At 40.9% G+C, this 27565-nt stretch overlaps 2 protein-coding genes and 1 long non-coding RNA gene across 4 annotated transcripts in view; 2 read left to right on the top strand and 1 right to left on the bottom strand.

Moving 5' to 3' along the window:
• The first annotated feature begins 425 nt into the window (after window positions 1-425).
• Window positions 426-22620, top strand: LOC147144543 (uncharacterized protein C14orf132). The gene is made up of 4 exons (XM_086035686.1): window positions 426-656; window positions 16509-18645; window positions 19150-19314; window positions 21924-22620. The coding sequence occupies exons 1-2, from the start codon at window positions 627-629 to the stop codon at window positions 16725-16727; spliced, it is 249 nt and encodes an 82-aa protein (XP_085891812.1). The 5' UTR covers window positions 426-626; the 3' UTR covers window positions 16728-18645; window positions 19150-19314; window positions 21924-22620.
• The window catches only part of LOC147144542 (uncharacterized), a 27847-nt gene continuing 757 nt past the window's right edge, over window positions 476-27565 (bottom strand). The window contains exons 2-3 of one of the 2 annotated variants that reach the window (XR_015087454.1): window positions 26569-26755; window positions 476-648 (exon numbers count right to left, since the gene is read on the bottom strand). This is a non-coding gene — a long non-coding RNA (uncharacterized LOC147144542). Of the gene's footprint in view, window positions 649-24835; window positions 25132-26568; window positions 26756-27565 lie in introns of those variants that run through there. The other variant, XR_015087455.1, reaches the window with a different exon arrangement.
• Window positions 25521-27565, top strand: part of LOC147144541 (HHIP-like protein 1) — a 15940-nt gene continuing 13895 nt past the window's right edge. Inside the window, exons 1-2 of the mRNA XM_086035685.1 lie at window positions 25521-25966; window positions 26056-26870. Of these exons, the coding sequence (XP_085891811.1) occupies window positions 26559-26870 (312 nt within the window). The 5' untranslated portion in view covers window positions 25521-25966; window positions 26056-26558. The remainder of the gene's footprint in view (window positions 25967-26055; window positions 26871-27565) is intronic.

The raw sequence follows: 27565 nt of genomic DNA, 5'->3' as shown, positions 1-27565 counted from the left end.
TATCCCTGAAATGAGGGAAACAAAGTTTTCCGTTTCAAGAAGGGAGGTAACTCAAACCAGAGAAAGAGGGGTAACGCTAGCCAGTTTCAGATATTCGCTCATTTCAAAATGTTGCTTTTCCTGACCTATACAACGTTGTATACCTATCTGCACCCACCATCATTCTCATATTGAATATGGGAAAAGGCAAAAAAAAAAAAAAAAAAAAAACCACGTGTTTTTACCAGAGCATTAAAATTGCATGTGCGTGTTGCGAAGGAGATGAATAAGTCAACAGACCAAGTTCCCCCCAAAAACAAAGTGAAAGATACGGTGTAAGATGTTGTTGGGGCGCTGAGTCAAAAAGGCACACCAGCATAAGTAATTGTGCAAGGTTCGCTTTGCACGAGTCTCCCCTTCCAGACACACACGGCCATACAGAGCAATGGGTGGGGGTGTACGTATTTGCTCATGTGCCGAATGACTACACTATTTCATCAAGCATGAAGAGCGTTTATTGTTGCATATCTGCGACACAGCAGAGACCTTTCTTCATCCTCATTTCCTCTCCCTCCTCCAGTGCTTGTGCTCAGTCTCCTGGCTAAGTGAATCTCTCCGCCTTCAGGCTGGCCACCATCGATCCAGGAATGATGGCGTTATCACTGATGGCTGCGCAGGTAAGGCAAAGATATCAAATGACTGCAAATACTGACAAGATGAAGGCAGTATTGGTGTTGCTTTCAAGGGCATGCGTGCAAGGGTCCAAGACGATTTGAGAAGGTATTCAAATTTAGAATTGATTTTGAGTTTTGATCTGAAGGAGTTCTTAAGCATCTGTCTCCCCTTTCATGAAAACATTGCAGACTGAGCCATTAAAAGTAACTGAATGGACTGCCAAAGTCAATTAGTAACATTGATTTAAGAAAAAAAAGTCAAAAAGTTATTTGGCGCGATCACGCCTGTAGTTCGATTTCTCTGGACTGTCAATTGATGGGTTTTGCAAATGATGTGTGTGTCCCTCAGTGCGAAAATGTGGCACTACAATCTATAAGACATTGCTTTAGTTTTTTTGGCCACACGCATGTAACTCGTAAGAACACTTTGTTCTAGAAGAGGCAGGAAGATGGGTGACCTTCAAGTGCGGCGGAGACGCGTGTAGGTGGATCTTGCGCAGATGATGTCATTTGATGGAGATTACTGACTGGCTAGTGGTCGAGGAGAGTGGGGTGTAGCCAAACCGCATAGGGTGGTGGAGTGTAAGGTAACCCTGCTAGGGGTGAGAAAAAAAAAAAAAAAAAAAAAAAAAAAAAAAAAATATATATATATATATATATATATATATATTTTTTTTTTTTGGGGGGGGGGGGGTGGCAAGCGGGTCACTCCAAGTGCGGTTGGCCACCAGTTGCCCATCCCTGTTTTATGCATATTAGAATTATGTTTCTTGCATGCTGTCCAAATGCAGCGTTTTGCGGTTTGGGGTCCATTGTTCACAAACAGAGACGACTCGAGAGAGAGTGAGGTTTTTCCACAAGGAGACATGAAGGCAAAGGCTCAATTTAAACAGCTGAGTCATGAAGCAACAGGGCAGACTTCTGGGTCTGAGGCCACGTCTTGTGGGTAATTTGCTTTTTTTTTTTTTTTTTTTTTTTAGGATATTTGAAGGCAAATATCTTTATCATCGGTGAAGTTTGACAGTGGTGTGTCACCTCCCATCATGACTTCTGCCTTTGATTCATTGGATGATGGTAAACAGCACTCCTTTTTCAGCCTGTTCTTCCTCTCATCGCCAGTTTGTCCTTTGATGAGTGCTTGAGATAGCCAGAGGCCAAATGCGTGTTGTCATTATCGAGGTCCCTTCGTGGAGTGAAGGGCTTTGTAGCCTTTGGATACGTTTTGGAAGTAATCGCCGTTGCTCTTAAGTGCAAGAATAGGTCTATTTTGACCGCATGCTCTCTTTTGATACATTGCATTGGGTGCTTCGTGGCTTCTGTTTGCAGGAGGGAGGATTTATGACATTTTTGTCTTGAATTGGAAAACTTTTAAGATTGCGTGAAAATAACGCACTCTACGGTTTGAATAAGGTGTAGGAGCACCCTTTAGAAATGTCGTAGCTACATTGTATTTCGCCTGCATGAAAAGATGAAAGACACTTCGTCGCTGGAAGCGCTCTTGATTCATCGCCTATTATTACTTTCTAATTGCTCACATTTTCTCATTGGGCCAGCCTGACCCAGAGGTGAATGGAACTCATTCGAGTGAACGAGTTTGATGGAAAGCCTCATCTGATAGCCATCTGTTTCCACAAATATGTGCTGATTTAAGAAGCTGCAGATGACAAAGGAGGCATCGAAAACGGACAGCATATCCAGTGAATACATATTTATTACAAACTCACCATAATGCTAGTTGGAATATGTCCTTATCACTAGTTTCACTTATATATTCTTCAAATGTGATATCTTGGGAAATTCACTGTAGGTTCATATTGCATGTTCACCTCATGTCATTGCATCAAAGGCAATAGTGACCAATTTATCTCGTGGCATTGCTCTTACTGATGATGTGTCATTCGAGTAAGACAGCACGGCTTTTCCCCCTAGTTTGACCTTGTGATAATGACTAGAATTACTTTTCCAATCCCAAAGTTTCTTTCTTTTTTCATGTGAGAAAATATTAGAATGACCACAATTAATTCACGTCTACCCAAGTGGGCATATTTGAGAGTGAAAGGTCAGATTACCAGATATTTTGCACTGGCCCAGTGTCAATAAAGCAGAAGTCAACCCAAACATACTTTTTTAAAGAATATGTTCTGTGCAGGCCCACTAGTTGAAACACAGCATTCTGATTAACATTGCGTTTGTGGAATATGAGTGGAGCAACAAAATAAACCAGTTTTTAGCCATCTCCGGGGGCGGCTATTTTGTCTTCTGTCGACTGAAAATGACATCACAGTGTCTCAGGGCCCACATAACGACCAAACATGGCTCAGCTTCAGTAAACAGGTGAGCCGTGATTGGTCATTATCCGAGCCCTGAGCAACTTCGATTTTTAATTTGGCCGCTGAACTCATGTTTCATATTTATCAGAATGCCTGAACATATTCTTGAAAAAAATATGTTTGCGTTGACTTCCCACTTTAAAGTTACGTATTCAATATTAAGATTGGTTATATTGCATGACATTTAAGCATGATATATGGTACTTAACCAAGGATTTATGATTAAAACCTGGGGAATAATACAGTGTTGTTATAAAAAAAAAATGCAATTGAAAAAAAAGTCAGCTAGCATATTGACATTGTATGTTAGTGAGAATTGACTGAATAGATTTGAAGTTATGTAAGTCCAACATCTGGGTTGCTCCCTTTTTTTTTTTTTTTTTTTAACACCAACTGCTATTACTCTGATGACTTGATGATGTGTTCTGGAGTGTTTTAGGAGTATTTCTCTAAAAGCGCCCAGGTGCTGAAGCCTAATACTGATGGCAGGTGAGCAGAAACGAGGTAAACCACAATAACTTCAAAACAAGCTGAATACTCAGCACTAAAGTTTGACAATACACCTTCTCATTAGAGAAATCATCCAGTCAAATATCAGTTGGAGACTATTTAATGTCTTCATCGGGGGTTGCCACATCCATGCATACCTCAGATTTAATTCGGAAATTCACAGTGGCTGTCATCATACGGACATAGCGAGTTGAGCCAAACTCTAGTGATAACCTGAGGACACGTTACTGCTGAACACATTAGGCACACAGGCCAATGACTCATGAGTCATGGCACGCATAATATAAGCCCCGTAATGCTTTATTCATTCAGGAGGGAGCGAGCATGACAGATTAGACGCATGCAAAGTCATCACACGCATGTGGATGGAAACAATGATGTTCCTCTTATATAAGTTATATGTGCATTTTCAGCCCACACATCACTTGGGGATTCATTGCTAAAAGTTTTTGGGGGGTTTTAATGTCATGATGTGGTACAATTTGAGAAACTATATTATAAACATTGCATGTTTTGACTCTATAGAGGTACAGGCTTTGTTGTTATAATGACTCTGTAACTACATGACCAGGACCGCCCGTCAATCGCAGTGCACATATGAAGACAGGCAAACTTTTACACTCACTGAGGAGGGTTGTAATAGGTTTGGATTTTTCATCATGGTTAGTTTTTTTTATTTCCTTTTGACTTTTGTTTTTCATATTCCATTAGTTTGGCTTAGGTTTGGGAGCAGGTTTGTTAGATTTGTTTTAATGCTTTGTTTAGTTTGTGTTTGTTTTAGTGTTTTTTTTTTTTCAAGAGTGTACATGGAGTACTTGTGGAGTGCCAGGTAAAAAAAAAAAAAAAAAAGGTCAGTAAGTATTGTGTGATAAAGTAAACTACAATTCCCAAAAGACTGTTTGACCTTCCTTCTTCTGTATAGTACCGAAATAAAGACATTTAAAGTAATAGTAATGTATGAAAATGGACAAAATGGACAAAGACCAAAACAATGGACATTTTTGCTTTAATTATAGTTAGTTTTTATAAATCTAAAAAGTAGTTTCAGATATCATTTTCAAAAGCACTCTTGTTTATATTTGAATGCATTTAAAATAACATTAACATTTTAGTTTCTTATTTTGTTGTTTGTTCTCCTTAACGATAGTAACCTTGTCGCTGAGAACCGAACCCCAGCCTCCTGCATTGAAATCCTCACCACACAATCAGTGAATGACTAAAATGTGTATTGTATAAATACAGCAGAGATAAACATTTGGATTAGCACGGGGACACTCTTGCACTATGGGATTATCCCTCCACGGCGGTAGCATGTTTTGTTCTTTGTCAGAGCGGAGGATTAGGATATCGGAGTCTCGCAGCATGTATCCCTTATGTTACATTTCATAACAAGGTGGCACTGAGTATGTAAACAAGTCATTGTACTTCCTCATCAAATTGGAACTATAGCAACAGGGAAACCGTAGTAGCACTCGACACTTAACCGAGATGTTTTTGACTTTGGCAGTGTATGATAGTGGCTTGGTCAGATTGATTTGACTGGCGGGCACCATAAAACTGAGCAGGTTGTTGCGGTATACAGGCGTGGACAAAAAAAACAAAAAAACTTGCCAACTTTTGATGACCAAAGGCTCAGCAGCCCACATCTGAAATCGTGGTTGGTGTCATGAAGGGCGTCCATCTTTGCTACCACATTTTGTGTTGGTCATCAATAAAAGCTGACATCAGAGTGTCAGTGTAGTAGGTACAGTAAAAATTATGTTCACTTTATGGCATACCAACTCTTCATTTGTAAAGTCAAGGTGTGTGCTTCAGGTCAACATGCGACAGGAATAGAGGTGCTATATGTCTGTTCAGTGGAGCACACTGTTAATGAAATTGAGATTAACAGTGCATGAAACATACACAAGTATTTTAAGAGGTGCGTGTATGTGATGTGTGTACTATCTGCACGCATGTCTCTTATGAGACTGTTCACACACTAATGTAGGGCTTTTCAAACTGGGGGGGGGACAAATTTAATAAGCATCCTGTCAAACATACACACAAAAAGAGTTTAGTGCTGATAACCTTAAAGCGGAAGTCAGCCCAAACACATATATATATATTTTTTTTAAGAATATGTTCTATGCAGGGCAAATAGTTAAAACACAGCATTCTGATTAATATTGTGTTTGTGGAATATGAGTTAAGCAGCGAAATCCACCCGTTTTTAGCCATCTCAGGGGCGGCCATTTTGTCACTTCTGTCGACTGAAAATGAGATCACACACCCTCAGGGCTTAGATAACGGACCAATCATAGCTCAGCTTCAGAAAACAGGTGAGCCGTGATTGGTCGTTACCTGAGCCATGAGCTGATGATGTCATTTTCAGTTGACAGAAGTGACAAAATGGCCGACGCCTGAGAAGGCTAAAATCGGGTGGATTTCGCTGCTTAACTCATATTTTATATTAATCATATTGCCTTGTTTCTACTAGTGGGCCTGCATAGAATATATTCTTGAAAAAAAATGTTTGGCTTGACTTCCGCTTTAATACACTTTTAAATGGTATTCTACAAATATGAGCTCCTAACTTAATTTCATTTGAACAACTCATTTCAAAGCCTCTGTGAAATTTCAAGTTACCTCCGCGCAAACCTTTCCTAAGTTTGCAAAAGACTTCAAAATGACTTATTGAAACAAAACACAACCGTCGACTGTCCAAAATATTTCTACGGACAGTGACGTGCTCACAACCGTAATATAAACATGATGGACTGAAATGACAGTTTTGGTTTGGCCTGAAATAATGACGGACCGACAACGACGGACAGCCTGGCGAATGACGGCAAAATTTGCTGACTTGACTTAAACTGACTGACTTACATCACTTCTGGTATTTTGTGTAATTCTGTCCAACAACAACACCAAGCAATCACAACAAAAGCTCTCGTCTTTGTTGTTCTCGGAAATGTATGGATTTAACTATATCATTAGGTTAGGTGTACCCATTATTTTGGCAGGTGTGTATATTTTCACATCCTGGATGTTGTATGGCTTGGCACACAATGGATTTACCGATGTTAAGTGAGTATTTATGTAGTGAGAGGAGACAGATGGGGGACAGAAGGGAAGAGGACGCCATATGATTAAAGACCTCAAGCAGAAATAAACATGACCACCTTGGGACCTACTTGTGTAGGTTGACCCACTAAAGTTGTTCTAATGGAACGCCTGTGTATGTGCGCGCACCTGGATGCATCCGATATGTGCAGCCGCAGTACAATGTGAGTGTGCATAGAGCATACGTGGTCCAATGAAAGCTGGACAACGTCACTCCGCCATGTCGGTGAATGCTGCCCGTTGCTCGTCTGTCAGCTTGAACGCCTCTAGCAAAGATAAGCAGAGATTCAGCCACCCATGGAACACAAACCCCGCCCCCCCCTCTCCGTGGCTCGCTCCCTGTCGCTTTCGCACCCCTCGCACTTTTGCTCACCATACCTTCATCTGCAGACTTTTCTCAGACCTCTTTCTCCTGCCCTCTGTTATTCTTGCCCCCCCCCCCTCCCCCTTCTGTCGTAGGTTCAGTCAGCCTCATTTTCCCCCCAGACATGCTCAAGATGCTGTATTTTCTTTTCATTACATGGCTCAATAACTAAGGCATTATGATGTTGGTTTATTTTGAAACTTTATTTGAAAACAGTCATCTTGTGACTCGTTTGAATGACTCCAGCGCAATTGTGATTTTTTTTTTTCCCAGAGGACGAGAGAAAGTGACGTCACGTGATGAGCCTGAGCCGCTGTTAACAAAGGAAGACTTCATTGTGATAATATCTGAGGACTCATTTTTCACTTTGCCCCCCCCCCCCCCCCTGGCTCCCTATGACAGTTATCCCTCACAGTTTACAATCAAGTGTATACTCGACATTAGGGGTCACCAACAGGATGCCCGCCGGCACCGGGTGGCCCCCAAGGATCATATGAATAACCTGTGGGTCTGCTCTTCAAAGAGCTCACCGGTGATGGGACATTGTGAATTCCTAAGAATGTTGTGGAAGGGATCGCTTGAAAATGTAAATGTTTCCTACATTGTTAAATAAATCATTGTGGACAATTCTTGGGGAAAATCTGCATGATGAGTGTGGATGGATCGCATTCATCATTAATAGTAACGTCGCTGGCGTCAAGCCAAAACCTCGTAAGTCACATTTTGGTGAATTTACCATTTTTTCAAAACTCTTTATTATTGGTCGGTCCACACGCATGGGTGTTACTTTTACATTTTACTGAGCTAGTTGAAAATGGCTTCCTCTCTTTCATGATGAAATGCTAATGGTTGAATAAACTTGCCATGTTGGGGTCTCCTGAAGAGTGACTATTTTGGAGGTGCAAGGATTTGGCCCGATGACAGTGATATGCAATAATTAAAGAGGAAGTCAACTGCAAAAAATCCTTTGCTTTGTTCTCTGCGCCTTCACTAGTCTAAACATGGCACTCTTGATTGATATTGTGTTTGTGAAATATGAGTTAAGCAGCAAAATCCACCCATTTTTAGCCATCTCAGGGGGCGGCCATTTTGTCAATTGAGTCGACTGAAAATGACATCGCAGTTGGCCGGGGGCTCAGGTAACGACCAATCACGGCTCACCTGTTTTCTGAAGCTGAGAGAAAACAAAGAAACATTGCTCCCTTTAACGTTGCGTTTTTATTTTTTTTTAATTCTACCTTGTCTCTCATTACAGTGCGCTACACTGCAAACACAATTTTGACAAACATGGTTTCACGAATCCCTCTGTGACTGACTCAAGGCAGAATTTTGATCAAGCTCCTGACTGGATATCATTTTGGATGACGTACTCAGGTGTACCTAATGAAGTGTCCAGTGAATTGGACATTCCTTTTTGTACTGCCACATCCTCAACCCTTTGATTCTCTTCTTCTCCACCATTTCTGTCTTTTTCCTACCCCGACAGATGTTTTATAGGGAAGAGGAACAGCTGGCTGCGGCCGGGCTGTTTATTCACTCTTTCTTTTTTCACTTCGATTCTCTTTCCTTCTTTTCATTCCAGCAGTTACAGACAGAAAAGCCCATTTATAGCTAAAATAACTTGGGGTGGGGGTTATTTATAACAATGTGTCCCGATAATGTCTGTGAATAAAGTGGGCATAAAGAACAATGAGAATATACGAACGACACAAAACGCCTCGACCACGTAAAAAATGACAAATGAACAAAAGGCAAGCGATTTATTTTTATTTCACCACCGATTTTGATGTGTGCTCCTGCTGTTTATGTGTGCGTATCCATTCGTGTTGTTTGTGCTTGGGGAATCACCACAGGCGGTTCCTGAATCCCCCTCTTAATTTACGAGAACATTATGTAACTTTGTAAGCCATTGCACACCCACACGCACACACACAGTGCATACACATTTGCTTTCACAATGTTTTATCCCCCTATACATTCACCTGTGTATGGACAGCACAAGCAGCTGCACACATATCGTATCTGGTCGTGTGCTTTCGCCCTTCACATTCCACGCACAGGACACTCACTCACACTCAGGCGGTATAATCCAGGGATTGTCATTCGCGACATCAAAATTGTACTGAGGTGTCATGCCGCAAAGATTTCCTCATCATGAGATTTTGAGGATCAAGCAATGTTTCCCTTTAATCCCAACAAGTCACGCAGCACTGTATGCTGTTCCAGGATGTCCTGAATGCGTCCAATCGGGACGTGAGCGATGGCCTTAGAGATTGCAGGGCGCGTGCAGCAAACAAGAGGGGACAGAATTCTAAAAAAAAAAAAAAAAAAAAATACCATTGTTTGTGGATGACATTGCACACAAAGATGCTAGCTAGTGACCTTTTGAATTTATGAGCGCTCCTTGAATATTTGCATCGGTGTTATCCAGCAATTGACTTGGGATGGATTTACACTTCATGGTTCAAGTGGCGTGAAATCGGATATCCTCAAATCAGAATCAGGCTTACTAAATTGATAAAAAGCCAATGCAACTCCGCTGTAACGCAAGCCTGACAACATCAAAAAAAATGTTGGGTGAACTCAAAATTTCAAGTCAGTCAGTCCTCCTTCAAGCATCTCCAGTTGGTCCAAAACATTGCTGCTCACCTCCTAACTGCTGCTCGTAGGAGGGAGCACAAAACTCCAATTCTGGCCTTAATCGAAATTCAATTACAATTACGATTATTACACTCCACGATTACAAAATTGGCATGATTATTAATATATGTTTGTTTACACAAGCAGATGTACACATTTCCCCCCCTTTTTTTTCTTTAAATTTTATAACAACAAATTTTATGAATTTTGTTTGGTCCAAAGGTAACTTACATAATTATAGTGTTAAACATTTTATTGTTTTGTACCAAAAAATAAATGATCGTTTGAATCGTGATTTCAATTATTACCAAAATGATCATGATTCATATTTCTTTCAAAATCGAGCAGCCCTACCAATGCCGCACCATTTGTTCGTTATATGACCGCATCCCATGATCCTCACATCTCATCACTCCCTCTATTCCATCATGAGTTTCTCCTTCCACTTTTTCTCTTGACCTCCCTCCGCAACTCGCTCTTCTATCCCCTTTCAACCTCCTTTTATTTTTGTTCAATCAGGTGCATTCCTCTCTGACATCTCTTTTGGGTTCCACCTGAGGAGTGTATCATCTGTTCAGGTGGACTCACACCTGAGACAGACCCAAAACGCCCTCCCCACATCGCATCTGGTCACTTTTATGTCCTCGTGTATGTGGCAAAGCACAACCTGTGCCCATCAACGCACGCATGCATACACACAGCAGGAGATCGGTCCACACACTTTGTCCTCAGAGAGTGCATGAGCATCTAGTCTCTCTCTCGCTCGCTCGCTCTCTCTCTCTCTCTCTCTCTCTCTCCCTCCTTAACATTGAGCAAGGTCTCATTAAAGTGATCTTTCGCTCTCGTGTGTGCTCTCGGTCTCACTAGGAGTGTAGCGTAAGAGGACAGTGGGGACCTTATTTCTTACTTCACATTCCGACCCCTGTAAGTACAGCTTTGTTTTGACTTTTCCTCCTCCATCTTCCCTTTCCCCCTCCTTTTGATCCTGTTTTTGAAGCACTTTTACCTGATGAAAAACGTGACTGTAGATCCCAACGGTAAACAGAAGTTTTCTGACCGTCCTCCTGTATTGTTTTGAGTTTTCGCGATTTATGGAGTGGGTAGGCTACTCAGGGCTATTATTGATGATGGAAATGACTGACTTGAAATTATTGTTACTGCACCGTTTGTGTAAGTTCACGACATATTTGCAGTTCTATGTTTGGGTGCGGATACAAGCGGTGGTGCATTTGTGATACTGCTACCCTGCGGCTCTTTGTTTCAGCGTCGGCACTCACAAAGATTTTCCTCACTTACATAATTTCCTTTGTACAATTACGCGTGTTATTTTTTTATGCTGACTGCTAACGTCTGACTGAACATTCTCCCTTTGATTGTCCTGAACTGACTGGCCGTGTTTGCGGATGCGCACGCTGCGCGACTGTGCAGCTGGTGTCGCTGCTCTGTAACTTGGCCTGGCTACTAGAAGAAAAGACAACGTGATGACCATGATTCTGCATTAAATTAGAAAGGACACGCTAATGAATACATGTCCGAATAATAATTTCATTTCTCTAAAGTACAACTCTGTTTCAGTCTCATTTAAATATGTATCATATTAAAAATATTGATTTAAAAGCAAGCAATTACACAGGTCATTTACCAACCTGTTCAAGAAATCGAAATTCGAATACATACCGTAGGTCGTTTAACCACTTTCTTACCAATGTAGGTCACAGCTGCCCTAACTGAACAACACTAGTAATCCATTTTTACATATTACGGGTGGTTAATCAACAATTATGCAGAACATCTTTCACAGAAAGTTTCTATTGTTCTTATAAATGTTCACGTTTATTGTTTTACAAGAAAAAAAAATGACAAATAGTGAAGCAGATTCTCATGTTGTGATCAAGACGACCAAGCATATTTATTTACTTGCTGTCGGCCCACTGAACAGAAGACGTTTTAAGTGTTGACTATCGGTGGATTCGTCTTGAAATTCCTCATTCCTGTTCAAAATGATCAAACATCAAGAGCGACAGTAACTGAAATGGTCCACATTAAAGCTCTTATAAGTGAACGGTCTCTTCTTGTTTTTATGACGGGCGATCTAATACATTTGTAAGGACTGTGTACACAGTCATTATTATTGTATTATTTGTTTACGTTGATTGGCATTCAGCAATTGCGCCTGTATGTGAGTTAGTTCACAGGTGTTGTAAGATGTTCCAAGAGTCTTATGTAACAAACTTTACTTTGAATGAACAGCTTGTCGCCCCTCCATCCAGCTCAGTGTGTATGTGTGTGTGTGCACTCCCTCTACTCATTAGATGCGTTTCAATATGACATACGTGACTCGTGTGTGGAAAAGAGACAATGGAAAGTGTAAAGAAGTATGAGAAACATTGGTGCATAAAGATCCCCTGAGCAGAATCTTTCTTCCCATCCGTGACGGTGAAAAGAAAAAAAAAGAAAAAAAAAAAAAAGAGGCAGATGTAAGAAAATTAAGGCTTTGGTCCAAGTGCTATGAATGTCTAATTGAATTTGCATGGATGGCGGGAGAAGTGTGTCTCGCTGATACTAACTCTGAAGCCAGCAAATTTACGGCTTCTTCTTTTGTAGACGGCGCGCGGAAATGCTGGCGTATCCTGACTTTCACGCAGGCACAAGCCTCGCTGCGCCTGTTTGGGAATTTGGCAGACCATCCTGTGCCATGCTGGACATTCTGGCGTAGTGAGGGTGTTTCCTTTGGAATTTGGTGGCAGAAACTTGTCTAACTACTGTGTATACGCCTGCCGGGACCACGTCTAAGTGTCAGTTGGTACAGAGCTGCTCTAACGTGATTTTGGTGAACTTGATCGGGGCGCAGGCAAAACGATTCTGAGCAAGGCAGACAAGGATTTGTTTTTTCCCAGACTATTTAGACTGGCTAGAATGTAGACTTTATCTCCTCTAATAATTCATCTGAGTATCTCATATAACATCAGTAATGCAAGATGTGACAGATGGAGTGTTCCTCTAATTATCCTACTGCCCTTTTCCAAACAGTTTATATTGATTCGTTCTCCTGATGGATTTTTAGAATAAACTAGCAGATATGCCAAAGCATATATGTAACCAAGCAACAATGACCTAATACTAATTATTTAACCTCAATGCAAAGCTAAGATAGCATACTATGTATGGTCACTGTTAGTGATAACTGTTGCTTGAGTTACCTACAACCAGAAAGTAATTTGCTCATCAAATGTTCTAAACTTTAATGGAGTTTTTATTTTCTTATTCTAACTCTCTTCTGGGGTTTCCACAGCAAATCACCGTCTTAGATCTCTGGGCTGGACCCGTACCTCAAATCTGCGATCGCTGTTCGTTAACCATTTACCCACCAAATGTCAAATCCATTCGAATGGATTACTAATTGCAGTTTTGCCGAAAAACACGTCATAGGTGGTCCAAGAAAAATGAGACATCCATTTTTATCACAGGCCTAATAGTAAATGACGTGCACTTTTATCGTGCTTTATCCACACCGAATGTTGTCCAAAGCCATCGCATTAGCCTTTTAGTTTCAGATAGTTACTCTAACCGCCAGGATCCCAGCCGTACACTGTCGAACAGAACCCAGGCTGTTCTTCCAACCATCCATCCATTTTCTGAATCACTTATCCTTTTGGACCAATTTTAAATCCACCCGCTTGTCATGCAAGCTGCTAGCTAGCGCTAAGCTAACCGGTGCATTTTGGTATCCTCTCCGGCGTACGAGCGGCCAAATTCCTTCGTCTGCCATTATGTGTGAGGCGTGAAGTCTACAATGAAGTAAGGAAGACAAAGTTGTTGATGAACTGTCTTGCTGGGATTCACATCTTTTTTTCAAGAATATTTTCTATGCAGGCCCACTAGTTGGCAATATGATTAACATGAATACGAGTTAAGCAACAAAATCCACCCGTTTTTAGCCATCTCAGGGGGTGGCCATTTTGCTGAGTTATGATTGGTCATTATCTGAGCCCTTAGACTCTGTGATGTCATTTTCAGTCGACAGAAATAACAAAATGGCCGCCCCCCAGAGATGGCTAAAAACGGTTGGATTTTGTTGCTTAACTCATACCCCACAATCGCAATAGTAATCAGAATACGGAGATTCAACTAATGGGCCTTCAAAGAACATATTCTTTAAAAAAAAAAAAAAATGTTTGGCTTGACTTCTGCTGTAACAGTTGAATTGAATGCCCGATAGCCGGCTAAATTCTTTTAGATTGCAACAGTATCCTTAAAGTAGTTATCAGATATGTATCGTTTTAAGTTCCGATCAGATTAGATTTGACTTTATTGTCATTGCACAGGCCACAGTACAAGGCAACAAACAGGCTCAAATGATAGCTGTGTCCTCACGTTTTGCTTTGAAGCGAGTTTGTACTTGGTTGAGGTTGACTCCCGCTCAGTTACTGCAGGTGTGTCTTTAATTGCAAATGGTTGTCGGCCTTTATTTGTCCTGTGGTTGACAGGTGACCAGTCTTGGGGGTAGTCTTGCTTTCACCTACTGTCAGCTAAGACAGGCTTCTGCCTTCCCCGTTTCCCTAAAAAGGAAACGCATTTGAAAATGGATGCACATGCACTATGCTCACACGCTTGCTCCCTCTTCTGTTTTTGTTGATGCCTTGTCTGCACTGTTTTTCCTTCAGGAAGAGACACAGCCCCAAGGCCGAGACGTTTTAATGAGAGGGTGAAAAGGTTCAGCGCCGTCTTTGCGAGGAAACATTTGTCTCGTTTGGCTGTGACGTCTGATTCACATATGCACTGTGGCAGTCGATTGGTTTTGTAGTGTACTGTTGTCAAATGACATCCGAGCTTCGATGTTGTCGTCCCTCTCGCCGAAACACTGCATCGAAGGTGACAAATCCTCTGAGACGGACTGTATTCAATATAAATAATAAGCGGCAGATGTGGGAGAGCGCTTGATTTATTCTTAGAAATAATGGTGGAGTATCTTAACCACTGAAATACAGTACGTTTTTTTCTCATTAGAGAAAAATGAAAGAACACATACAGACACGCATTAATGCTTTCTTTTTTTTTTTGTCTTTTTTTTTTTTTGTCGGCACACTGAACAGAAGACGTTTTAAGTTTCAAAAACGTCAACGTCGCGAATAGGTGCCGATTCTGCTTGTTTCCCTTGTTAAGTTCAGAGATAACAAGAATGACACTGCTGTCCGTTTTCTCACATCACCGTGTCTTCAGTTTTGCCTCAAGTCTGAGGTTGAGCGCAAAAGTGGACTCACGAGAGGTCCCAACGCTCAAAGCGGGAACTCAAGTCAAATGAGACACCCCGGAGTGAGCACTGCTCATGTGTGTAGACAAACAAATAATGATCCCACCCACACTCTGACTGCTGACTAACGTTTTATCATCACATGGCCCCCGGAAATATCCCCCTGTTCAAGTGCAGAGGGACAAATTGTCCTTGTGCTCAAACCAAGTACAAAGCAAATCCAAATTTGACTTTCATGTACCCACAGGACTAATGTTGAATTTGGGCTTTAACTTGCAGAAACATCCCCAAGTTAAGGGCCAATCTCGGTTGAACGAGTCAGCTAGCGTTATTCATGCTCTCTGAGCAGACTGTGTGACTGAATGTGTCGCGTTGTTGTGAATTGCAAACACATTGCGCTTGTCTTGTTGTCCTCTTGCAGAGGCTGTGCTAAAAAAAAGATAAGCCTTACCCAACACCGCTTTACAAGCCTCATTCCTCAGTCAAGAGCTGGTAGCCGCAAGTAAATATATCCGAGGGGTCTTGTGTTAGATTTCGGATGATTTCGGTTATGAAATATCAACAATGTCTCCTCTCTTTCTTTACTGGTTGACGGACACACCCTATGGACACACATGCACATCCAGCTAAGCAAAATTAAAAAAAAAAAAAAAACATTTCCTGCCTCACTAGTTCTCTCAGTGGCTTTCTTTGCTAGTTTGTGCGTGAGGCAAGCAAAACTTTCAAACATGTGGCAGTCTTTTGTTAATCCTCTGAGAATTAAACCCACTGAGATGTAGATTGCTGTTTACTGTACGGTAAAGCTATCCTGAGCCCGACACAGCTGTGAGGTTTGAATCCCCCGAACAGAGTTGAGATTGTTCCACCATGTTAGTCTTATAACTGTATTGTGTTAATGAGGTCGGAGCCCTTGAGACAAATACACCACCAAGGTGGTCAAGCGGAAGCAATTGAGGTCAACTAGTATGCCCATACAGCCTGGACTGGGTTATTGTTTAGCGTTTGAAAGAATCGATAGGAAATAATGAAACTGGAAATAATCCCAAACCTATTTTTTTCAGGAATATGTTATTTGCAGGCCTACTAGTTGAAACAAGGCATTCTGATAAATATTGGGTTTGTGCAATAATAGTTAATCCATCCGTTTTCCAGCTATCTCTGGGGGCAGCCATTTTGTCACTTCTGTCGACTGAAAATGACATCACAGTTCCTCAGGGCTCAGGTAATGACCAATTACAGCTCCCCTGTTTTCTGAAGCTGCGCCATGATTGGTTGTTATCTGAGCCCTGAGCAATTGTGAGGTCATTTTCAGTCGGGAAAAAAAACGACAAAATGGCCGCCCCCTTTGATGGCTAAAAACGGGTGGATTTTGCTGTTCTCCATAAATGCAACATTAATCAGAATGTCCTGTTTCAACTAGTGGGCCTGCATAAAACATATTCTTGAAACAAATATGTTTGGGTTGACTTCCCCTTCAACATTTTTGATTGACATAAAAGCTTAAAAAGCCATCTTAACTGTAAAAGATGAATACAACAAAAACACATTAATTGTCACACTAGTGTAAAAACAAGTTAGCCAGAGACATAAAAGCAATAAAAGGTTAACATTTGACAAGTGACTTATTTCTGCCCCCCCCCTTACTTTCACGACAGCATCTCCCGGCCGTGAGCGGCGCCTTCATGGATTCTCCCTACAATGGCAACACGTCCTTGCAGACGTCTACTTCCAACCTCAACGCTGGCTATTCCCGACCCTCAGAGACGGAAGACGATGGCAAAGTATCCAGTGACACAATTTGGCTGTGGATTGCTGTCCTGGCAACCATCGGCAACATAGTGGTGGTGGCTGTTGTTTGTGCCTGTGCCTTCTGACAAGATGGAATGGCGGAACAAGGATTTTCAAGCACGGGGAATCTTTTACATCCTGAATATAATTTATATATTTGCTAGAATAAGACACAATGGCCTTACTTTTTTTCCCCACTGTGATGAGTAAAACAAGTACACTAATTCAGAGAAAAAACAACAACATTTTTGTTCTGTAGATACTGTTAGTACACTGGATATGAAACAAAGCTCAGTTTGGGCTACAGCAAATGACACATAAGGTTCTTTCTTGACTAACATTTAAAGGAAACCATTGGATCATCTGAAATTTAATATAAACACAATATAAAAGAAAATCTTAAATGTTCACTTGGTTGATTAGGTCATTCTATTCTGCTATGCAGGTCAAGTTGATATTCATTCAATCATACTTAGCAAGAGGGCATCATCAAAATGAATGACACTTTTATATCAATCTCTAAAAAGTAATTTCAACACAATCTGGTTTTCACTCATGACTGATTTTAAAAACGCTGTCGACAAAATGCCAAGGCCGAAAGACGGTGGTGGCTAATACAGGTCATGAAATGATCAAGGTCATGAAGTGATTGTCTAAAATAACAGCAAAAAAAAAAAAACATAATCCACGTGAGACAAATCCGCAATTCAAATCTCCCACAGTCCATCCTCCAAATCAGAATTGACCTCAGTTTATGGAGTTTTTTTGGTTTAGTTTATGAGGGCCTCTAGCGGCCACAGTAGGTATGACTGCTGCCTGCGGGGGTAATAAACGAAGTCTACCGGTCAGTCAACTAATGACAAATATTGACAGTAAATTAAAAGAGGAGAAAAATGTCAGTAGTCAATCCTGTACAAACCTTTACTCATGCCAAAATACTATTCGAGATTCAAATGATAAGCAATTTCCTGCATCGTCCTATTTTAGTCTACGCACAGTATGGCTTCATGTTACTTAGACACGAACTTGTAGTTATCTCAGTTGAATTTCAAACTCTGTGTAAACTCTGCCATCATCCTGTCAGCTCTCGGCAGCGTAATAAACTGCTACATGCCTCTTGTTCTGGGATCCTCAGCTTCCGGTATTGTCTTATCCTCCATCTCTCCCTCACTTAGTGTGCGCTCGAGGGAAAGCCTCCCCGCGGAGCCCATTAGAGGGGATTTGAACTTGTCGCGTTGATTTTCGTCTTAGATGAGTTTGTAGACAGAATCGACCCAAGCTTGCTTCAAAGACAAAAACGAGCTGGCAGTAAAAGGAAAATGGGTTGCGGTGAGGTTGCGATGATCCCCGCAAGAGGGGCAATTAAGAAAAAGGGAGGGATGATGAGTTCAACACACGCGCATGACTGGCAGAACCATCACTTCGGAGTTCAGGCATAAGAAGGCAGGTTCCAAGGGAAAAACGCATGAAGATGATGGAATATGATAAGACGTGTCTGAGAAGACGGGTTCGGTGACGTGAATCGAGGAAGAGATTTTAAGCGGCGACATCCTTCGCTAAATGATGACACAAGAAAAGAGACGTGTTTCCGTTTTTCTCACTGAGTTGATCAAAAGTGTTTGTTGGTATTACACAATATTTGTTGCAGCCCTCTGAGCAACGCACCAGGCCGCTCCGCAGGCACTGGCCCGACTCGAGAACCTATTAATAGTTCACCCCTCGAGTTCATATAATGCGCAAGTGCACAACGGGCCTTTGACAGTGGCTTTGTAGCTTTGTGATTATTCAAAGGTCAGGCGTCCCCTTGGCCATGACCCACAGTGTCAAGTCAAGTCAGTGTTCTGTAGAACTTTCAGCCGTTTGGACTCCGCAAAGGAGAGAGCATGGACCACAATGGATCAAATTGAAATTTGGGACATCATATCGATACAACCAAATCCCAAACTCGTCACCTATCTTGTGGCCAAAGAGGGTGCTCCATCCCAACCAACACACAAAAGGAATGTGAGTTGATTTCCTTCACGTTATTACTTAAAAGAGGGTCATTAAGTAGGATTAAAATGTTGCTGCCACTATAACTAATAGGGATGTAAGGATTAATCGAAAATCGATTAATCGGTTCGATTGATCAAAAATCGAGTTGATTAAATTCATCTAGAAAATGATGTCTTGAAACGTTTTTTCATTCCAGAAGCATAGCCCATTTTGAATGTGTCGATCAAATTATGCTTTTGCGCCAAACATCATTGTCTATTGCGTTTGTGGAATGCTGCAGAACCACAATACTGCACACAGACAAGCATGGTAGCGATTTATAAAAAAAAATCGAATCAAATCGAAAATCGGGAACTGAAAATCGAATCGAATCGGGGCTTGAGTGAATCGTTACATCCCTAATAAATACATAATATGTGGACATGATTAGTTTAATTTTGTATTTTAGGCAGACCTTATACTGCATGTTCTATTTTATTCATCCATCTATTTTCTATCGCACTTTTTGTTCAGGGATGCTGCGGGGAGCTCAAGCCTATCCCGGCTGACTTGGACGAGAGGCACTTGACACCCTGGACTGGTCACGAGTCCATCTTAGAGAGACAGACAACCTTCCACACTTTTATTCCCCGTGTCTCTGAGTGGGAACTGAACACATGCTGCCTGCACCGAAATCAGGCAAGTGAACATTTCATGTTCAGTGACTTACTGTATTTTCTCTTCAAAGTGTTGTCGGTAATTAATTGACGCTGATGAGAAAATCTTACATGACTTAATTCATGATGACCTTTCTGTTTGTAACACCGGTTTTGGTGTACTCCTCCTTCGACAGCGTGACAAACTCGATTTTATCGAGTTTATTATTTTTTTTAATGACAAAGTGCTGCATCAGTTTTCGCATGGCATATCATTTCTACATTTCATGCCAAAGCTCCCATGCAGAAAGTCACTAAAAAAGAGAACATCCAGAGCGGATCTAAACTCAAGACGGCAGCATAACAAGTTTAATGGCTCAGCAAGCTGACCCGACAGGGAAGCGGTGGGAGCTCATCTCGGCTCCTCTTACGGTTGAACACTCCTAAGGAATTTTGCTTTGTTCCCCAGCGGTTTGACATTCAGGACCATCATTAAACGTGTATCAAAAAATTTAGCTTTCTTTAGAAAAAGGTGATTAAAGGGGAAATCAACCCAAACATATTTTTTTTCAAGAATATGTTCTATGCAGGCCCACTAGTTGAAACAAGGCATTCTGATGAATATTGCGTTTGTGGAATAAGAGTTAATCCACCTGTTTTTAGTCATCTCTGGGGGCGGCCATTTTGTCTCTTCTGTCAACTGATAATGACATCACAGTTGCTCAGGGCTCAGGTTACGACCAATCAGAGCTCACCTGTTTTCAAGCCCCGAGCATCTGTTCAGTCAACAGAAGTGACAAAATGGCCGCCCCTGAGATGGCTAAAAACAGGTGAATTTTGCTGCTTAACTCATATTTCACAAACGCAATATTAATCAGAATGCCGTGTTTCAACTAGTGGGCCTGCTGGGAACATATTCTTGAAAAAAATATGTTTTGGTTAATTTCCACTTTAAGTTCATGTTAACATGAGAGCACAAAAAAACATTTCACGTACTGTAGATATGTTTGTTTACTTAGCATTCAACAAAAGAGGCGCGGGGGACCATTTCAGTATGTCAGCCTCGCACTAAAAGTTTCCGGGTTTGAATATAATATTTTTTGCCTCTTGCACAAAGTCTGCTGGGATAGGCTCATGCCCATGTCGTGACCGCAAAATATAGAAAGTAAAATTGATGGTTCGAAAATGTATTGCACTTGCAAGGCCAGTTGTTGGAGATGTCACTAAGAGACAATATTTACAGTACATGTGGCGAGTTTCTTTTGGCAAAGTCCACCACCATCTGTCCCTCCAAGGTCCCTGGATTCCAAATTGACCCTTTACTTCTTCAACACCCGTTTCCTTCACCAACATATCCATTATAATTTGCACCAATCCAAAGCCTTTCCCTGCCTTGGATGCTCAGAACTACTTTGTCTAGCTCCTGCCAGAATTTTTCTCCCTCTTCTAGTTCACATCACAACTGTGTGGCATAACCACTAATTACATTAAACATAACACCCTCAAATCCAGGTTTCAGCAGCATCACTTCATCTGACAGTCTTTTCATTTCCAGGACATTCTGAACTAACTCTTTAAGATAACCCCTACTCCATTTCTCTTCCTGTCAACACCACGGTAAAACAATTTGAGCCCTGCCAAAAGTTTCTAGCCTTCCTGCTGCAACCAAATCTCGAGCTTTTCCTGTCACAGTCCCAACATTCAGAGTCCCCACTTTCAGGTCGAGATTCTGCGCTTTCCTCTTTTGTTGAGTGCTGACTTCATTTAACACGAATTTAAATGTGATTGATGAATTCTGAACATAATCACGTTAATTTGAGATTATTTCAGTTGTTTGTTTTGACTTCTTCATTGAAAAGATAATAAAAAAATATGAATTGAGTTGTACAGGTTCACATTAATGCTGGAATTGATTTTGAGATGATTTAATAGGGTGTCATATTTTAATATCCCAAAAACCTGGCATTCGAAAAGGGGTGTGTGGACTTTTTAGATAGAACGATAGAACCGCTTGTTCTATGAACTTATGTCAGTGTTGACACGAAGGTAGAGTTCATGTTAGGGCTGTGCAATTAATCGAAATTCAATTCATCACGATTATTACACTCTACGATTACAAAATTGGAATAACCGTAAAAAACAATTATTAATATTCATTTCCATCCAACTCATTGTTTGTTTACACAAAGAAATCATTTTTGAATTTTGATGTGCACTTTAAAAAAAAAAAATTATAATACCTAATTTTGTAAATTTTGTTCGATCCCAAAGGAACTTACTTATATTTGATATTTTTTTACGTTTAAACATTTTCTTGTTTTGTACCAAAAACAAATGATTGTTTGAATAATCGTGATTTCACTTATTACCAAAATAATCATAATATTTTTTTTTTTTCCCCCCCCATAATCGAGCAGCCCTATCATATACTCTTTGCTGGAGACATCTTAAAAGCCTTATAAATGCAAACCATACCGACAACACCCAATGCATGCACATGTCCTCCATGTTTTCACAGATGACTGTATTTAGCATGGTAACAAGAACTACTTACAAACATTTGCATTTTTAGGTAACAAAACACAACAATTAATTTTTTTTTTCATCATGACCAACTGAGCATTCTTATCTTTCTTTCTCCCCACTTAACAGATATCCATCATCATTCCTCAAAAAGGTCTGGACAAAGAGTGACTCCATGCATGACGTTGGTCCTCTCGCAGAACTATTTGGGACCATGGACATGTTTTTTTTTTTTTTTTGTCTCTTCAAATGAGATCCAAGAACACATTGTTGTCTGGCAGCGCAACAAGTTAACAAAGAGCCTTTCCCGATGGCTGAGTCGTATTTATGAATAAACAACTGACAGCACACTAGAATATTATTGCGTAATTGGGCCAACCAAACTATTAACCAATTTTACATAGCTATGCAGTACATGTTAATATATATTATGTTATATATTTTAATATACATATATATATATATATATATATAATTTTTGACCACCTTGATAAGAGTTCTTGTTTTTTCATGCAGTGGTGATAAAGTAGTTCACTCTGACATACAGTAAGTGAATAATGCGGTTGGTTATAATGTCTCACCATGCATGTGTATTTCACTTAATGAGCATGATTAAAATACAATATCTCACTTTTTTCTCGGCGCTTCTGAGGATGTCAACGTTTTTGTCGTATGTCTTAAACGTCATAATTACACGTGCAGTGAGACAAAGTCAATAGTGTCTTTAGATTTTGATGATGTTTTACATTGAGACTTTGTTTTACTGACAACGCACTTTGTGAATCATCTGTAAAATAACTTCATTAAAATAGCAAGGTGAGTGAGATGAGAGGGTCATTTGTCTTTGCTTGTCTTCCTTTGATTTATGGGAATGTTTTTGTGTCCCCCACATTACGCAAGAGTGAGTAAAACACAAACGCTGGATAGAGAACAAATAGGAAAAAGCAAGAGCTATTTGTGGGTACGCTTCATTTTTTCCCCAACCATCATCAGATGCTCGAGATGTGTCATGTCCTGTCCAGGGGTGTTCCAAACAAACTTTGTAAACCATGTCTGCATATCATCTGCATATTTATATGACTCAATTATCGACATTTGAACAGACTGTGACGTGATGCGGTTGCTGTGGCGTTTGCAAGCTGACTTGGCATTTCATTCTTCTGAGAGTCCAGAACACACGACCACGTGTGCCTCTTTCCTCGTTACCATCTGGAGTCTACTGTGGTGGCATCACATAAAACTTCAAAGACAAAAAAAGGCAAAGGAAGCAAAACACGTGGAATTCGACTCGTGGGCTTGTGGATAGATTGATAGAAGATTTGCTCAAGTCTTGCGGAATATGCTGACGGAGGTTCCACCTTCCAAGTTTTGAGGCAGTGCATTTTCTGGAATATTTCAATTGGACTACAATTTGGGCTACTTTAGGGCAGGCTCCTCCTTTTCACATTTTAGTTCAACATTTCAATCTGCCTATTAATTGGCTTTTTGCTTTTGTAGATGATGCACTAATGGGATTTTGTTTAATTCCATTCTTTTTTGGGGGGTCTAAATGATGAACAGGGAGGGAAATGACTGACCTGGAATGGCCAAAATTGTATAGAAAGTTAAAGGTTCAAGGTACTAGACATTGCTATTATCCAACACATCACATAAGTTATTCAAAGTATTTGTTATTTTTTACCCCCCCCAATTCAATTCAGTTTTTTGTTATAATATTGACATGAGATGGGGCATCTGTAGACAAAATATTTCAGATATAAGGCCAAGAAAGTCAAAATATATCTGCCTTTTTTTGGACATTAACCCCTCTCCCAGTTTAATGTGGCCCTTTCAACCTCAACACACTTTAGTCCCTATTATTGAAAAGAAACATAACAATATATCAAAATATTTGGAGCACTAATTTGTTGTGTAATGTCAAATGAACTTTCATCCATGGCCAGATTATTTATTGGGCGATAAAATTTAACATGAACGCATAACTTGTGTATATAGATGAAACTAACTTTCAATATACTTTTAGTTTCCCCCCCCCCCCTCATTTATTTTAATGTCTATCAAGGTAAAATACTATCTATGAGGTCAGCAGGATCTCAGTGGTAACAAACATCAAGAAATATATTCCCAAACAACAGATTACGACCTTGAGCAGAGATGTCACAAACCTTCGCCACTATCTTGAAGATACGATGACTTGCATTCAAGGTTGTATTGCAAGGCACGCGCAGTTCACACCATTCGGGAGAAAAATAAAAAAGATAACACACAAAGTGAAGTGAAGGATAATTTTGAAGCCTTGAGGATGGCATGATTGTGCAATCTTAATATTGTTGTGGCTTTTGTCTTGTCCTTTCAGGGGTCGCCGCAGAGAGTTACTCAAATCATTTTGGGGGGCATAGATTTGGAGAAGGATATCAAAGAGGGGGTCTGCACAACATTTTTTTTATTCTTATTTTTTTAACAACCCTCCAAAAATCCTCAGAAAACACTGATTAAAAAAACATTATATATTCCCTACAGGGAATGCGGTAAAATGTAGAAAACATTCCCGGAAAAAAGCGGAAAATACCCAAAGGTCAATTATCTGGTCTGGCACCTGGAGAGTTCAAGCTTATAAAATAGTGCCAACTCGTAGCCCCGCCCCCCCTAACTCCACCAGAGCTACACTGCCAATGACTGATGAATGTAAACAAAAACATACCGGTTTTATTTATTCTAATATTCCACTTTATACTTACATTGATAGTCTATTAACTCATTCACTGCCAAAGACAAATGTCTTTGTCTTTTCACAGTCCAGCCATTCAATCCCAGGAATTTATTTATATTTTTTTCAATTGATTTCAAACGTTAGGGTAAAAGAGGATCTGAAAATGTCTGGCAGTGAAGGAGTTAATAACCACGGCCACTCTGTTCGATGCTAACAGGCCATTTTGTAGATGTTCAATTTGGCAAGTGTGTTTATTGCACAACCTCCTGACTTTGGTAAGCTGCGACATTTATGTGGCTCTATCACAGTAGTAAATCAACGACAGCCACTATTAAGCTGCATTTTGTGTTTTTTATTTTTTTCCAAAACAGTGACTCAGCGGCTCAGTCAGACTGAGGGTAAGCACATTAGAAGCGTGGGCATATGTGGTTTTACATCATGGAAGAATAGCGTCCCCTTTCCCAGTGAATGAAGTGAGCGCCAAGCCGTGAATTAAGAATCACTTGGGGTGCAAACTGATAAGGTGTCTGGCGGTCAGATAAGGTCTTGGTGGCACTGACGGGCGACTTAACGAGACCCAGACGGTCACGCCATATCCGCACACGCGTAAATGCTCTTCGATCCGTTCTGGAAAGTGCAACAAAAAAGCTCCAGCTATTATTTGCATTCATATGCTGTTTTGTCATTCCAAATGAAGCACAGAACGAGAACCTTTGGTTAATGTTGACCACGTCCACATCTGAAAACACGTTGGACACTTGGCAGTGCATCAAGATGCAAACTCGTTGCACAACCTACTACAATATTGTCAATTCTAATAAATGTCAGCAGTTACAAAAGAACAGACAGTAAAAAGCAAAACTGTGTCGCTCTCACTTTCCCCAATAAAAACAAGACCAATGCATAAAGACTCCATTGGCATCTACTCCGAAGGCACGTTCGGATTCATCAGCCCGACACTCAGCCAGTCACTCACACGCGCGCGTGCGCGCCCTCGCATGTGAATGCGTCTGTCTGGAAATGACAGAGACGAGAGAGGAGGTCTGGGAATGCTGAGGAGGGTAGAAATGGGGAGGGCGAGTTGAAAAGTTGCAACTTCAGGGCAACGTAGACCACATGCTATGAGAAGGAATGCGTGTGCCTTTTGTACTGTAGGCGAGCAAAGGGATCGAAGCGAGACGGAGGTGGAGGAAAGACGCAAAGAAGGAGGGACCTCAAGTGAGCTGTAGCGTGGCTCGCTCCATGTCTGAATGAAAGGAGCTCTCTCTCCCCTGCTGTCTGCGTGCAGGCTCGACGCTCGCCGCGGCTAGCAAGCACATGTCCTGAGAAAACGAAAACGGGACCCGTCGTTTTTTTAAGACGGACGGCAATATTTGGCTGAAGCAGCTATCGTTTGCTTTTTTTGCACAGTTTGCACCTTCTCTACGAGGCTGGATTGCATCTTGACCATGTGGTTGCTTTGGTAAGGATCGCTCAGCATCCGGCAAATGTTTTGTTTTGGGTCATTTGTCATGTGACGGAGATGGCAATTTGAAACTTTTTTTTTTCAAGATTGAAGATTAACGATTGACGCATTCTGGGGGCACATTGAAGACTTTGGGGGCAACAACCGCAAATTACCTGGGCGGACGCACAGCAGATTTCCAAAAGGAAGCACTGCACCTGGATCACTGGACTGGAAACTTTTTTCTTTTTTTTTTTTTAACCCTTAAATAACTTGTCATACAGGTGTGATATGTGGGGGTATTTTTCCCACTTAACCTGAGTGCGCTGTCGGACAATTTGCAAACAGGTGTGATGAGCGGTCAGTGTGTTTGACGCACACGTACATCCGCACAAAACTCCGATGATTGACAGTTGTCTGTTGATCTAACTTAAATGTTACTGTTAAAATATGCCTAATTTCTCATGACGTCTGTTCACGTCACATTTGTGTTTTTAATTACGTCTCACTTCACACCACGCACTTAGCCTCGACAAGCTGTACTAACTCACCACATTACTAGCAAGTCAAACCCTACTGAACTGTATTTAAAAAAAAAAAAAATTAAAAAATGACCTTACCAAAATGCAGCCTGAACCAACATCAGATCCCGGGATGGGACTTCCCGCCTCGTCGACTTCTCACCGTGCTTCTGCTGCTCACCCAAGCGGGGTGGGGTGGCTGTCATCCTCAGTGTTTGGATTACAAGCCTCCGTTCGAGCCCCAGCAGCCGCTGCTCTTCTGCAAGGAGTATGCCAAATTCGGATGCTGTGATGATGAAAAAGATCATCAGTTGTCAGTCAAGTTTTACTCCATCATGGAGCACTTTGATCATTCTGGTTATGTCACCTGTGGAAAGTACATACGGAGCATCCTCTGCCAGGTAAGCATCGGATACGCTACATTGTGATTATGCTGACTATTGAATAGACGATAGTGAATTGGCCATATGATCATACCACAAAGGAATACAAGACATAAAACAACAGACGAACGCACTTGTGCGCACTCTCTCATTGTAATAAGCATGTAATAGTAGTTTGAATAAATAAAAAAAAAATGTTTACTTATCCATCCATTTTCTATGTTGTCCTTATTAGGGTCGCATGTGAGATGACTTTGACTTTGGGCCAGATGTGGTGTACACCCTGAATTGGTCGTTGGGCACATATTGAACTAACACATATTCACACCTATCAGCAATTTAGAGTCTCCAAAATGATATCAATCTTCATGTCCTCAAATTGTGTTGTGTAATTGCCCCCCCCCCCCCAAAAAAAAATACATCTGCATGACACCATGCCCCTACGCATGAGAGATACATTTATGAGAGATTTATGAGATTATGAAAAAAATATGAATCACGATTATTTTGGTGATGATTTAAATCGCAATTTCATAAAAGATTATGGTGCTAGAAATATGGATTTTGATCCCACATAAATGCAATATTTCCAAGAAAAACAAACCGTGATCTGAACAAACTTTAGTGTAACTTTGTATTGTCACATAAAAGAAGCCACAACATACACTTTCAGTGTAATGTTTTCCGGAACTACGCTGGTCTATACCTTTCAA

Source organism: Filicampus tigris, chromosome 7 (genome assembly GCF_054856515.1).
Source record: "Filicampus tigris isolate MCC_2025a chromosome 7, RoL_Ftig_1.0, whole genome shotgun sequence".
NCBI lineage: Eukaryota > Metazoa > Chordata > Actinopteri > Syngnathiformes > Syngnathidae > Filicampus > Filicampus tigris.
The sequence above is the reverse complement of the archived record's forward strand: the minus strand, read 5'-3'. Positions and strand labels throughout refer to the sequence as shown.

Coding starts and splice junctions, on each gene's coding strand:
- LOC147144543 (XM_086035686.1), top strand. CDS start 627: ATGATGGCGTTATCACTGATGGCTGCGCAG. Junction 657..16,508: donor TATCACTGATGGCTGCGCAG/GTAAGGCAAAGA, acceptor CTTTCACGACAG/CATCTCCCGGCCGTGAGCGG.